This window comes from Trichomycterus rosablanca, chromosome 10 (genome assembly GCF_030014385.1).
Source record: "Trichomycterus rosablanca isolate fTriRos1 chromosome 10, fTriRos1.hap1, whole genome shotgun sequence".
NCBI lineage: Eukaryota > Metazoa > Chordata > Actinopteri > Siluriformes > Trichomycteridae > Trichomycterus > Trichomycterus rosablanca.
The window spans coordinates 26,655,854-26,670,325 of NC_085997.1; the positions used below are offsets into that span (position 1 = coordinate 26,655,854).

Here is a 14,472-nt window from a genome sequence, read left to right on the forward strand (position 1 = left end):
AAACCTGGGATCTATTCAGCAAGCATATGCTTTTACAGAACAGTTAGAAGATTTACAATCTTACACAGCCTCAAAACTTACAAATTGTATTTTTTTTTTTTTATTAGGGACAGTGGTGGGTAGTGGGTATGACTTTGGGCTATCAGTTGAAAGGTTGAGAGTTTGGATCCCAGCTCTGCCATGCAGCCACTGTTGGGCCCTTGAGCAAGACCCTTGACCCTCTCTGCTGCAGGCGCACCGTACAATGGCTAACCCTGTGCTCTGACCCCAGCTTCCAAACAAGCTGAGATATGTGAAGAAAGAATTTCGTTGTACTATACACGTGTATATGGATATGTGACTAATAAAAACAAGGCATTTGATGTTTTGGGTTTTAGGGTTCAGTCTTTATCCCAAGTAATAAAATGAATGAATAGTGTACAATAGATAATATTAAATTAACTGAAACATTTAAATTACTCTTACTAAAATCTATATATCTAACAGTTTGTATAGCCATTCTTTTTATATATATTTATATTATTCCAAACTACATTTAGTTGTACAGTAATTTTAGTCTGATACATCTGTCATTAACCTGTCAGATTTATTTACCAGGATACTATACCCAGTTCTTTTCAATTCAGTTCTGAAGACCAAGTAAGCACTGACACTTGATTGTCTGTAGGTTGTTAAATAAATGTGCATTTTCTGTAGAAGTTATTAACTGTGCCAGTATTGGTGTATAAAAATATATCATCAGTACATTTTACACTGATCCTGTTTATCACTGAAATCTTTTAGGTCCATATAATCTTTCATTCATTCTTTGTCCGTTTTACCTCTGCTTTATCCTGCTCAAGGCCACGGTGGGTCCAATTCACTGGCAAAAGGTGGGAAACACCCCAGACAGGTCACCAGTCCATCACAGGGCAAACACACACAAACACATTGGCCAATTTTGGTAGCTCCGGTTTGCCGGACTGCATGTTTTTGGACTCGGACTGCTCCATCTGGGAATCAAACCCATGACCCTACTCATTGTGAGGTGACAGTGCTACCTATACATCCAGTGTGCCACCCTCTGTATTAACTTGGATATCTTAAATATGACCACAATTTAATTTAATTTTTACACAAATGTGTGCCTTTGTACCAGACATGAACAGTCGCTACGGATGTTTGATTTTTAGTATGCATTATGGCTCCCTCTAGTGGCTGGGGTCTGAACTTGTTTCTGGACGTTTTTGGACTAGAACTGTGAAGTAAGCTGCTCATAAAAAAGTAAAAATCATAATTTAAATGCACTTTCTGCTCTATATTATTCGTCCGGTACACTGGGACTAAACTCAGACATTCTGTATGTAATATTTTCATTGTTTATATTGTACTGTGAAAAGTATATATGTATTAAAAATAATCCATACTGTACTATTAAAGGTATATATGTATTAAAAATAATCTTTACTGTACTGTAAAATGTATATATGTATTAAAAACTTAATCCTTGTTAACAGTTTTGGCTTTTTTATTTATGGCAGGTATTCTGCATTTAGATCTACAAAATAATGTTAAGACAACTTCAAATAATGTAGTTTAGAGTTAACATGACATTTTATTACACAAAACTTTGTCCTGGAGGTTTACATCATATAGCACTAGATTTACAGTAAGGCTTAATTTCCAGGAGTCACTAAATTGGATCTGAATTAATGGATAAAATTACAAACCCTATTTCTACAAAAGTTAGGACATTTTGTACAATTAAATAATAAGAATTGGTTATTTGTTCAATCTCTTGAATCTTTAACTATATTAAAAGTACAAAAAAAAAAGATTTCCAGCAATTTCATGGACCAACTTAACTGTTATTTATTTATTAGGATTTTAACGTCATGTTTTCCACTTTGGTTACATTCATGACAGGACAGGTAGTAACAGATTACACAAGATTCATCAGTTTAGGTTTTAATGTCAAAAGCAGTCATGGACAATTTTGTATCTCCAATTCATCTTACTTGCATGTCTTTGGACTGTGGGAGGAAGCCAAGGCTCCCAGAGGAAACCCACACAGTCACGGGGAGAACATGCAAACTCCACACAGAAAGGACCCGGACCTCCCCACCTGGGACCCCGAGACCCAGGACCTTCTTGCTGTGAGGCAACAGTGCTACCCACTGAGCCACATTGTGCCATTCCCAACTTAATTGTATTTTGGACATATAAACACATTTAGTAATTGATGTCAGCAACACACTCAAACACATTTGGGATACAGCCACATTTACCTCACCTTTCCTAGTAATTACAATTTTAATGATTGATGTATCAAGCAAGAATGGGCAAAACGTTTCACCTGCAAAAGTGCAAGACTTGAGCTGCTCAACAGCCTGTGGTCACCATTATCTGATTCCCTTCTTCATGATGCAAGATACACTGTTAGAGTGTGTGCAGAATAAAGTCTGTGTGATCAGTGTCATCAGGCATTATAAGTAATACCTTTCACACTCTTAAATGTCATTGTGTTTTCAGTTCCTTGGGGATACTTTATCTATCTACTTTATCAAAAAAATATGTAAAAGCTGATAAAAGTGCAAAAAGCTCGACATTCATTGTTAACCCTTTTAAAACTTCATGTATTAATTAGGGCAGGATAGTGGTGCATATAGTACAGTGGGTGCCATACCAAAAAATAAGCCCTGAGAACCAGGGTTTCTCTTTTTCAGTCAGTGCTATGCTTACAGTGTTTACACGTTCCACAAAATACTTTGGTTTATTCGGGGGCAGGTGGATTGGCTGCGTTAAGGTACAAGCCCATGTGTGTAAATGAATCACTAAATAGAAGTGCATGTTGCCGTGTTATGAAACTGTTCCACTGTCTACTGTGTAATCTGTGTAATTTCCCAGTGTTTCCAAATAACACCAGACCCACCAAAACCCTGACCAGAATAAAGCAGTTAGTGCAGTTAATTAATTAATGTATTTAAGGATGTGTCTTTAAAATTTGGATAATTAAGTTTAGATAGTAACAAATTTATTAAAAATGTGTGTAAAAATGTGCATACTACTTTGATCAGACATCTAAAACATTGAAAGACAGACATTAGCAAGTCAAGGGAAGTTGACTTATGAAAATTAAAGACATATAGTACGCACTGAGCATCTCCGACTGAGTTCTAGAAATGTTTTAAAATATATTTTATGCTGGCTGTTTAATCTGAACTGAAATGTAAACACTGAGGTATAAGTAAATGACATTGGCAAATATCAGCGATTAAACCGGCTGTGGCAGCAGCATGTAAAATCCAGCTTAAAGTCTTCTGGAACATTTGCAGAGATCGTACCACCATTACAGATGTTTGATTATTTGGCCAAAGGCTGACCAGTGGTGAGGCAGTTCTCAGTTACTGCCTTGAATAGGATCTACTGCTGTTGCTGCATGGTATTTCATTAACAGTTTTGCCCTCAGCTTGCCACTGGGCAAAGTAATCTTTCATGGCCTTTCTGCTGCTCCAGCTGCCTACATTCACCGTGGGAATGATCTTCAGAGGCCGTAGCCACTGCACAAAGCGCTTCAGTTCCAGGAAGCTACTGTGCTCGCTGTATGGGATACCTGTAACAGACAAAACATTCCTTATGAATAACAGATGGTTTGTTCATTATTAGGATTTTAACGTCATGTTTTACACTTTGGTTACATTCATGACAGGAAACTGTAGTTGCTCATTACACAAGATTAATCAGTTCACAAGGTTATATCAAACACAGTCATGTACAATTTAGAATCTCAAATTCACTCCAGTTTGGACTGTGGGAGGAAACCAGAACACCCAGAGGAAACCCACGCGGACACGGGGAGAACATGCAACCTCCACACAGAAAGGACCAGACCGCTTCACATGGAAATCGAACCCGGGACCTTCTTGCTGTAAGGCGACAGTGCTACCCACTGAGCCACCGTGCCGCTCTGTGTGGAAAACAGTGTTTACAGTACTACATATACTGTATATGCAACACAAATGTTACCCATTTACCTGGTATGTAGCAAAACTTCACCTATGTATATTTTATAGATAATTTAATATTAAGCTTATTTGTCATTATTAAACATGAAACATGTCTCTTTTTTTCTAGAATAATTTGAGTGATAAAAGCTTTCGAACTTTTACATACCATAAATACTGATATTGCCTTCGACTTGAGGTTGTATGTCCTGCACCGCCTGTGACTGAGTGAAAGTCCAGCCTGTAGGCTTAAATGCCACCAGCTGGTCATAAGTTCCTGATAACTTGTTCAAGTATGCTCTTAAATTCTGAAAACAGACAATATATATAAAAAAAGAAATCACTATGTTAACATAGTAATGTTAAATGTCACCTAAAGATTGCTCTTGACACAGACAAAAAAAAAAAGGGGGTTGCTTTCTAGCATTGCAGCCTCTAAGGCCATGGCCATTTAAAGCTGGTTTGACATGGCTTAACAATAGCTGATGGAATTACAGCTTCATTATATGCAGCTTCATTATATTTGCATATAATAAAACTATAGCTTCATTATATTTGCATATTATTTTTCAAAAGGTTTGGGTGGAAACCCAGCTAGAATCAAATCGCACATTCATGTGCACATTTTGACAGGTCATAAGAAACTACAGTACTTCCTATCTCAGTATAGATTAAATAACCAAATATTAAGTGTCCTTTTGCCATTGTTAACTCTCCAGTATTCAACTATTTTATCACATTAAAAAGAGAAAAACAAACAAGCCAGGCAAGGACAAATGTACACTTGAGATTTTTTTGTACTGCTAAACCAGCCAAGTCAACAAATGCATCAGCATTACAGTGAAAGATGACACACTGCAGATCTGGATGCTGAAGCACAGCTCTTTTTGTAATCTGGCACAGTGTGTAGGTGATACATTTTCTAATGAATCAGTGGCCTACTTTAACTTTGCAGCTATAATTAGGTAATGCATTTTAATGTGTATTGACTAATCTGAGAACATTAGCATATTTTGCATATTAAATAAACAAACATTTATTGGCATTTTGTTTATTCTTTTAAAGGTGCATATTCAATTGCTTGGAAATTACAATTCTAAACAGACCAAATCTCACCCTGAAATTGAGCTGCATCATGGGAAGGACGTGGACCTGGGCTTTCTTCATCTCCTTTATATCAGCAGTAACAGACTGGCAGATCTGCTGTGACTCCAGACAGCACATGGTCCTATACTTTTCCTTCGACATGTAAATCTTAGAACCCAAAACCTGACCAATTGCTAAAAATGGGGTGGGAAGAAAAAAAATTTAAGGATCAGTGTCTTGCACCAGATTTAAATGTTTATTTTCTTTTTGGGGGTGGGTGTGGCATAGTTTCCCCCCTTTTCTCCAAATCTAGCAATGTCCAAGTAACTATTGCAATTCCTACAGTGAAGTGTGATGTACAGAGGTGGGAGCATCATGATATGGGGCTGCCTTCAAGCATACAGTACTGTGAAAGTTCACATTGTTGGTGTCTTACCTAGTATATTTTAATTATGGTCATTTTAATTATTACCATAATATTGTAGCATTTTCAGACGTTTATACTTTAGTACCAACTGTCTGTCTGTCTTAAGTTCAACAAACATTTGTCTAATTTTAAGTGTGTATTCTCTAGCAAAATATGGCCTCTATATTTCTATGCCAGTAAAAAAAGAAAATGACAGTTTATGGGTTCATAAACAATTATTTAAAGTAAACATACAATATAAATGGAAACATGCTTTAAAATCTTTTTGTTTATATGAATTTCGAATGGTGCTGATAGTTCTAGTCATATGCAAGTTACGAGGGGTCTTCAAAAAGTTTCCGCACTTTTATATGTTGGTTGGAAACAGTGAGGGTGGGAGGAGTATTAATTGGTCGTGTCTGAGAGACGCTTATAGTCCGGATTTAGCACCATCTGATTTCCACCTTTTTGGACGCTCAAAGAAGCTTTAAGGGAAAGAAGATTTCATGTGATGATGATGATGTTGTGAAAGCAGTGGTGCATCAGTTGCTACACGCTCAACCAAAAACATTTTTTGCTGATGGCATTAAAAAGTTAGTATGATGCTGGAAATAATGCATCGGAAGGTGACTATGTAGAAAGGTGATGTCATTTGTTTTTGAAATTCCCAATAAATAGAGTTAAAAAAGTGCGAAAACCTTTTAAAGAATGCTCATATACTGTATCTATGTAGGCTTATTGACACTTTTAGCAATAAGAAACTAGACTAGATAGAGGTTATAGACTAGATATATATTTTGATATATAAAAACGTTGATATATTTATTAATTTATTTATTATATGGCTGCATCAGTTCATAATGCACATGTGGTTATTCACCAAGGATTTTCATCCACTAGAACCTGCTAATGTAGTGTACAAGTGCAACGGACATCGTTCTAGAATAGCAACAACATTACTCACCCAAAAAGACTTTCTCTTTACCCACAGAGTAAGTCCCACATACCACCAGTGTGCGAGGGTTGAGTGTGATTAGCTCGAAGGCTGTATTAGCAGCAAAGCTGATCACCTCCTGCTGTGTAGGAAATGAATATTCTGGACTGCAATACCTGCATCAGAATGACAGGATACAAATGGTAATTTCCTCATATGCTTTACACTCACAAGGGGAACAAATGTTAATATAAAATGTTTAATTAAAAGTACGTAGTGTTTAACTTGGGAAGTAAATAAACTGTGCACTAAAATGAGTAGAAAATGTATTGACATATTTACATTAGTTTCTCGTTTAAAGATGTGTTAACTTATTTTCACTTAGCAAAGCAACAACTTGGTCATTAGTAAATGAAGCATCAAAAACATGGCTTTGCATTACCGGCTTTACTAGATTTCTGGGCTTAATTAATCAAGCACTTAAGAATTGCTTCCATACTTCTAAACAGTTCTCACAAAATCATTATGGCAAGTGCATATTATGGCAAACTGAAAATACATGAAAACAAAAATGGATCAATTGTGTGTCGAACTAATTATGTGTTTTCAATCATCATACAGTAGAATCAGAAAGCATTCAGACCCCTTGACTTTCTGCACACTTTGGCACTGGGAATTTAATAATGAACAAATAAAATTGCTATTTGTACCCATAAAATTTACACGTAATCACCCATAATAAAGTGGAAACGTTTTAGAAAACAAACTGAAAATCAAGAACTAAAACATCTCATTTACAAGTATTCAAATCCTAAAAAGGCAGAAATAACATCTTTTCTGGATTGCATACCTGGATTTGGGCAGTTTATCCTATTTTTCATGGCAAACCCTCTCTATCCGCTTTATCAGATTGGGTGGTGTGCATCTATACATCTATTCACATGGGATCGATGGGGTTTAAGTCTAAGATTGGTGCGCCCAGGAGGCGCAGCAGGATATTCCACTAGCACACCAGCGCTAAGATTCTGAACTTCTCAGTTTGAAACTCGGCGTTGCCACCAGTCAGCTGGGCACCATGTAGCAGGCATAATTGGCAGTGCCTGCAGCAGACACTAATTGGCAACTGTGTCTGCTAGGGTGGGATGGCCGGACTATGTGGGTGGGGTCTTCAAACGCTGTGCAAGGACCCTGGTTAGCAGATAGAGGCACCTGTGCAGAAGCATGGGCTAAAGAAAGGGGTCCGCTAGGACTGCGCACGGGTCGGAGGAGGCGTGAGCAGCAACATACCCTCCTCGAATGCAATTAGGGATTTCCAGCAGTGCATAAATAAAATAGAAAAAAAAGTCTGAGATTGGGCTGGGTCACTAAAGGACATTTAGAGACTTTTTTTGTGCAGCATGCTTCAGGTCACTGTGATGTTGAAAGCTTTAGATATTGTTTTATATCCATGCCTTGTTCCATGCCTTCGAAACAAAGATGAAGAGACAGCACCGGTGTCCAGACCGGTGTGACCAGTACTTAATTAGCATTTTCTTTATTTGTATTAAGCAAACTTTGACTTTTAAAGTTTAGAATAGCATGGGGTTAAAACAGCAAAAAACTTTGTTGTTAATTAATAAGAAAAAGCTCAGCTCATCACCATGGTTAAAATACTTTTGTTAGACTCTTGGGAAATGAACCAACTGTCATTACTTTTTTTGTGGGCAGAAATAACAAAAGGAACAGACGGGATGATCAGAGTGTCTGGGGTTGTAGACGGATGTGGGATTTTTTTAAAACTGGTACAGCGTGTTCCTTGTACAGCTGACAGACTGGTACCCTGATTATAAGTTTTAGTTTATCAAAGGCACAAAAAGATACAATCAAACTAGAATGTCTGAGAGATTTTAACGAAGATCAGATCAGAAAAAAATTCTTCAATCAGCTGTTCTATGAAAAAAAAAAAGACTTACGTGGTGTCCAGATAAAGCGTCTGAATTCGTAAGCTCTGCAGCTCTCTGTAGCGCTCCATGGACGAATCAGCTCGGAAATCACCTGTGTGGAGCACAGTCTGGCCATCTGGCAGCAAAAACAGCAACATAGCCGAACCTGGACAGCTGGACAGGAAACACATAACACAATGTCCCTCACTGCAAGTCTTCCAACTACTAATAACATAATACTAAACGAATGCAAAGCTTTTCATAGGAACTCACTGATTAGCATCCAGTAGAATAACTTTTACACCATCCACTGTACACTCCTTGTTCATTGGGAGAATGTGGACGTACTTCTCGTCCACTCTTAGCTTACTCTTCACCAGATTTCCTGTAATCTACAGTAATGCAAGTCAGGTCAAGCCTTGTATGATGCATAAAAAATGTCATTATTAAACTCACTCACTTTCTTGACCGCTTTTCCAATTAGGGTCGCGGGGGACGGGGGGGGGGGGGGGGGGGGGGGGTGTTACTGGAGCCTATTCCAGCTTTTCAATGGGCGCACGCAAGGTACACAGAAGCACCCTGGCGCCAGTCCATCGCAGGGCAGACATACACACATACCCATTCACCTATAGGTCAATTCAGTGTCTCCAATTAACCTGCCTGCATGTTTTTGGACTATAGGAGGAAAATGGAGCTCCCGGAGTAAACCCACGCAGACACGGCGAGAACATGCAAACTCCGCACAGGAAGGACCTGGACCGCCCCGCCTGGGGATCGAACCCAGGACCTTCTTGCTGTGAGGCGACAGTGCTACCCACCGAGCCACCATGACGCCCTATTAAAGAGGCAAAGCACAATGTAATAATGAAACCACAATTACTAAGCCTTGAGGAGAGATTTATAGACCACTAATAAAATTTTGGTACTTTCATTTTTCCTGCAACATTAATTACAAAGACATTCATAAAACAATCCCAATCATGACCATAAGCATTTTTCAAGTTGTAAATACTGTTTTTTTTTTTCTGCTTTAAGAAATGTTTCCTTTAACTAACAACTCTTAACAAGACATTTTAAAAAAATGCATTGCTTGACATTTTTATAACATTATGTACTTATCTAATATGTGCTTTACTAAATATCCCACAGAGGAAAACATAGCACTCACATACTTTCAAAAACAATACTTTTATAATTATTCAAAAACAAATGAGCCTCTGAACCTTTACATTAAGGCAAACATACTTACTTTATTACAATATATAGGCAGCATTGAATTCTTAGTCAGTCCATTATAATGATCCGAGTGAAAGTGGGTGAGGAAGTAGGCCGTAATGCCCTCTACAGCGCCGTATTGAAAAGCATCCACAGCAAAGCTAGTTCCTGAACAAAAACAAGTAAAGAGAAGGCATTTATTTAACATCTGTACATCATTTTAAATAATGACGGTTGGGTCACAATGGCTCCAGATTACCGGATATCACTGGGCACAATGTAGTAACACACACAAAGAGTACCAATCCAGCCGCTCAGGTGGCGCTGCGGTAAAGTACGCTAGCGCACCAGAGTTGGGATTTCAATTACATGGTATCGAATCTCAGCTCTGCCTTTCCGACTGGGCTGGGCGGCAGCATGAACAATGATTGGCTGTTGTTCAGGGTTAGAGGGTAAGAAAGTCGGATCATAGGTCCTCATAACTGGTGAGGCCCCTGCTGGCTGACTGATGGCGCCTGATAATGCTGATGGGGGTGTGGCCCTCCATACACAGTGTTAGTCAAGTGTATGAACTTGACTCATGCAGGTGAAAAAGGCAGTCTGTACTGACTGTACGTGCCGGAGGGGGCGTATGTCATTTGAGAGGCGTCCTCAGTCAGCGGTGAAGGGTCGAATCAGTATAGAGGACACAAATCAGGGTAATTGGACACGACTAGATTAGGGGAGAAAAATTGGGGGGAAAAGTGGAAAAAAAAAAAAAAAAAAAAAAAAAAAAGAACTTGAGTACCAATCCATTGCAAAGCCTTATCCAATCATGCCTGCGTGTAAATGCCCAAATGGTCACTGTTCCACCCAAGTGCAATTTCACTAAATCATATGAAGTAAATTAATGACAACACTAATCATTATCTTTGTCTAAGATACTAGGAAGGACTCTTAAGTAGAAACATGTAAGTGTCATATTGGATATTTTATTTATTATTATTTTTACTCCTATTTAGGACCATGTATTCTAAAAGAAACAAAGAAACAAATCTAAAGCCTGAAACAATCTATGATGAATCATGATCATGAAAAATTACATCAAAGCCAACTTAATGGTTTTTGACTATTAATTAACATATAAGGCTTTCCAAGGCAGCACAGATCAGTCCATTTTTTAAAACAAATATTATTTATTAAAACTGTAAGTCTACACATATATAAGTACTGTATATAATAGGACACTGACTGACAAAAAGTTTTATCATCAAACTAATTCCAGTGTCACGATGCAATGGTGAGTGCTGGTACTGATACTGTTCTGAATGGGCATCAAATTGGATTTCACTTTATACAAGAGACAAATAGGATGAAAAGAGTAAAAGGAAATTACAAATGCTTTATATTTTAACACACTGCATAAGCTAATCTTTTCTTTTTATATGGCATGGAAATTACTCATACCATAATATTATAAATTTAACAAATAGAAAACAAAGTAGTAGTAACAAAGATAATCCCAAAGGAATCAACTGAAACAGTGCCATTAAAAAGCTGGCAACTCACATTAGGAAAGCAACTAACCTGGGATTTTCTTGTAGAATGGACATTGTTTGGGCACTCCATCTGTCGCTCTTCCTCTGTTCCACGTTTTCCTTTTCTGTGGCTTTGCTTCTCTGTCTCCTTCTGTTGGCGTGGGCTGAGCAGCGCTTTCTTTTATTTCTTCTGCTGTCAAGGCCATTACCGAAACAGCTGTGTTCCTTTTTCCTCGTCTGTTCGGCCGTTTAGCAGCTTCCTTGGCAGTAACTAAACTTTTCCTGGCTGCAGAGATTACCTGAAGGCTTGCCTCTTCATCTGGTTTCACTTCTGGTCCAGCCTTTTCTTTTAATGGCTTTAATCCAAAAAAGATCCCAATATCAGTTTGCTTTAACCCAGGGACACCCACCTTGGGCTTGGTGAATACTGAGGAGTTTTGATTCTTGGTGGATGACATGGTTGCATGAGTGGTAGGCATCTCTTCACTGAGAAAATTAGGTCTGGTATCTGATGCAGGATTTGATATACACTCACGGAGGCGTTCAAGAACTAAACTTTGAGTAGATGGTAGTTGAAGCTTCTTTTTACAGTTTTTCTCTAAACTCTTATCTTTGGAGTGTCTAAAAGGGGAAGAAGTGAGCAGATGTTGCCCATCAGCACCACCTGCAGAGCTGGAACTTTTCAGTCGTTCATTTGATTCAATGAATTCTAATTGGTCACAGGTGTGCAAAGACTCTTTAATGACCTGATCATCCTGGCTAATGGTTTTCTCTGCATCATACTGATCCAATACATCGGCCACAATCTCATCATCACTTGCAAAATCATTAAATAATATCACTGAATCATTATCCTCATTTCCATCGTGTTCCTTAAAAACTGGGAGCTCAGACAGAGGAGAGTAAGATATAAAATCATCATCATCTAAATTAGCTGGCTCCTTTTTAATTTCACTAGTCTGCACATAATTTTCTTTTTTAACTGGGGTTGAAATACTAACTTTAGCTTCCTGAGATGAACCCAAAGATCTAGATGCTTTGCTAGCAGGGGACCAGCCTTTCTTTTTCTTAATGTCCTCAAGTCCTGGAGATCGCAATAGCGTCAAGGCATTAGGACGGTTAGAAGAAGTAGATTCTCCAGTTCCACGAGCAGGAGAAGCGCTTTGACTGGATGCAGTAGACAGATTCACAGCACTGTCCACAGAACTGTCTTTACTGGAGATGGTGGAATCGTTAAATGTTGTTGTTTCTAGAACACTGGCTGGGTGGCCCAGTGTTAAAACTGAAGATTCAGTGCTGTTTATTGCTCGATTGTGAGCTAAAAAAGAGTGGCTGTATCTCTTGTAGTGATTTGGAATGGTGGAGGAGCATTGAAGACCATCTGGACATTCTGTGGGTAAAAAGTAAGAGTAGTAAGAGTAATATTAAGGCAGCATAAAGGCAACATTACACATCATCAACAAAGGTGATTATCATATACATTTGTTTCTATTTGTTCTCAGTGCATTGTAAAGTCAATTTTAGTTTGTTGTATGATTTTTTGATTTTTCTGTAGTGTTTCTTAGCAAACTTAAAGCATGCACATACAGTATGTTCAAATACAGTAAAAAAAAAAAAGTGTCATAATGCATGCCCCTAAAAAAACACAGTAATAGGACTAATTAATCATTAGTGTAGTTAAAAAAAAGTTAATTCTAACTCAAAAGATATAACATTGTATTATTATTATTATTATTGTAACATAAAATATTGTTTTCACTTTTTCCATACAATACTGATGATGTGGGTTTTTCCAGCACAGGTCACAGAAACAAGTGAAAATGCAAATAGTCAATTAGTAACAGTGGTAACCCCCTTTTTAATACACTGCTTTGTAACTAGTTACATTAAAATTATCATTAAAGTCAATTTTGTCAAATGTTTCCATGTGACATTACTGTTTGTGTTAATACATATTCAAATTTAGTGATAAAATACAATTGTCATTACTTACTCACATGTTCCTACTCTTTAAATATATGTGGTGCAGCATGCTTCTCAACACACAAGATAATTTGTGATTGTCTATGAACTTACATGTTTGACAGAGGTTAGGTAGCTTTCCTTTTTCCTGGCCTAATCTGCCCATAGACGTTGCAAGGACAGCAGTTTAAGCAGAGCTAGTTGCTGACCCTAAATGTCTTGTAGGGCAATATAGTTTACATTTAAATTTATTGTAGGACAGTTACAGTTTTTATTTAAATTCATTTCCAACTGTTGACGTTTGATTCCGATCAGAACTCGGCTACAGAGAAAAAATGCAGATCTGAAACACTCAGACTCTCCCCTCTCTGAAACACTCAAATCAACCCTCAGTGTGCATGTGCCAGTTTAATGTCAAACACAAATGGACAATTTTGTATCTCCAATTCACCTCACGTGCACGTCTTAGGACTGTGGGAGGGAACAGGCGCTCCCGGTGGAAACCCACGCAGACCACCCCAACTGGGGATCAAACCCAGGACCTTCTTGCTGCGACAGTGCAACCCACTGACCCACCCAAATATTCTCTAATTATATATAAATAATTTAATTAGATGTACCCATTATCACTAAAATTCTCTTACTATCTAAACCCAATTAAGACTTAAAACACTGCCTGGCTTTTGCATGATAAATTTGTTTGGACTCTTTGTTTGGAATTTGTACATTTTGGCAACATGGTTGTTTGAGTCCTAGTCCTTAATGTATGATCATCATATGGGCCACATGATCTGGTGGTCCCTAAGATAAGACTGATCTGGGTGAAGTAATAAGATACCTTTATTTATTTCTCCAGGGGTCTCCAGACATTCAGCAACATGCCACTGGGTAGACTGAACAACCAAGACAGAAAATGGCATTTGACAGACAGGGCAATAGCCCCTGGATTGAGGGTCCTGCTCTTTGTTGGTCACTGAAGACGATTCCTCATGCTCTGGATGTGATTCTGAGACAGATGGATAAGAAGGCTTGGGAGGTGACTGTACCTGGGAAGTGACTTCTGTCTCAGTTGATGGTTTAATTGGGAAGTTCACCTTACTGGATCTGTTACTGTTGCTGGCTTTGTTGACCTTTTTCTTGGACATCCCTTGTTTGGCCAACTTTGGTTTCTTGGCTCCATGTTCACTGGTGTCTGATGCTTTGGTTTGTCTTTTATTTCTTTTAAGAGATTTATATTCCCAAATGTCACTTTCGGAGTTGCTCTGTGACATGGGAACCACCAGGTTCAATGTTCAACAAAAACTATCTGCTAATACAGACGTGCTTCTGTCCTCAGGTCCAACTTACTAAACACGAATGCACACAGTGCAGCATCCACATGGTGTGTAGAACCGACATACACGCGTTATTCCTGTTTGTAAGCAGAATATAAAGCAAACATTAATAG

General features: G+C 38.2%; 1 protein-coding gene across 1 annotated transcript; it reads right to left on the bottom strand.

Moving 5' to 3' along the window:
* Nucleotides 1-1,571: 1,571 nt before the first annotated feature.
* Nucleotides 1,572-14,412, bottom strand: dclre1a (DNA cross-link repair 1A (PSO2 homolog, S. cerevisiae)). The gene is made up of 9 exons (XM_063003044.1): nucleotides 13,864-14,412; nucleotides 11,113-12,453; nucleotides 9,581-9,714; nucleotides 8,605-8,723; nucleotides 8,362-8,505; nucleotides 6,440-6,585; nucleotides 5,100-5,263; nucleotides 4,153-4,291; nucleotides 1,572-3,592 (listed from the first exon to the last, which is right to left on the bottom strand). Exons 1-9 carry the CDS (start codon nucleotides 14,294-14,296, stop codon nucleotides 3,384-3,386), a joined length of 2,829 nt encoding a protein of 942 aa, XP_062859114.1. The 5' UTR covers nucleotides 14,297-14,412; the 3' UTR covers nucleotides 1,572-3,383.
* Nucleotides 14,413-14,472: the final 60 nt, after the last annotated feature.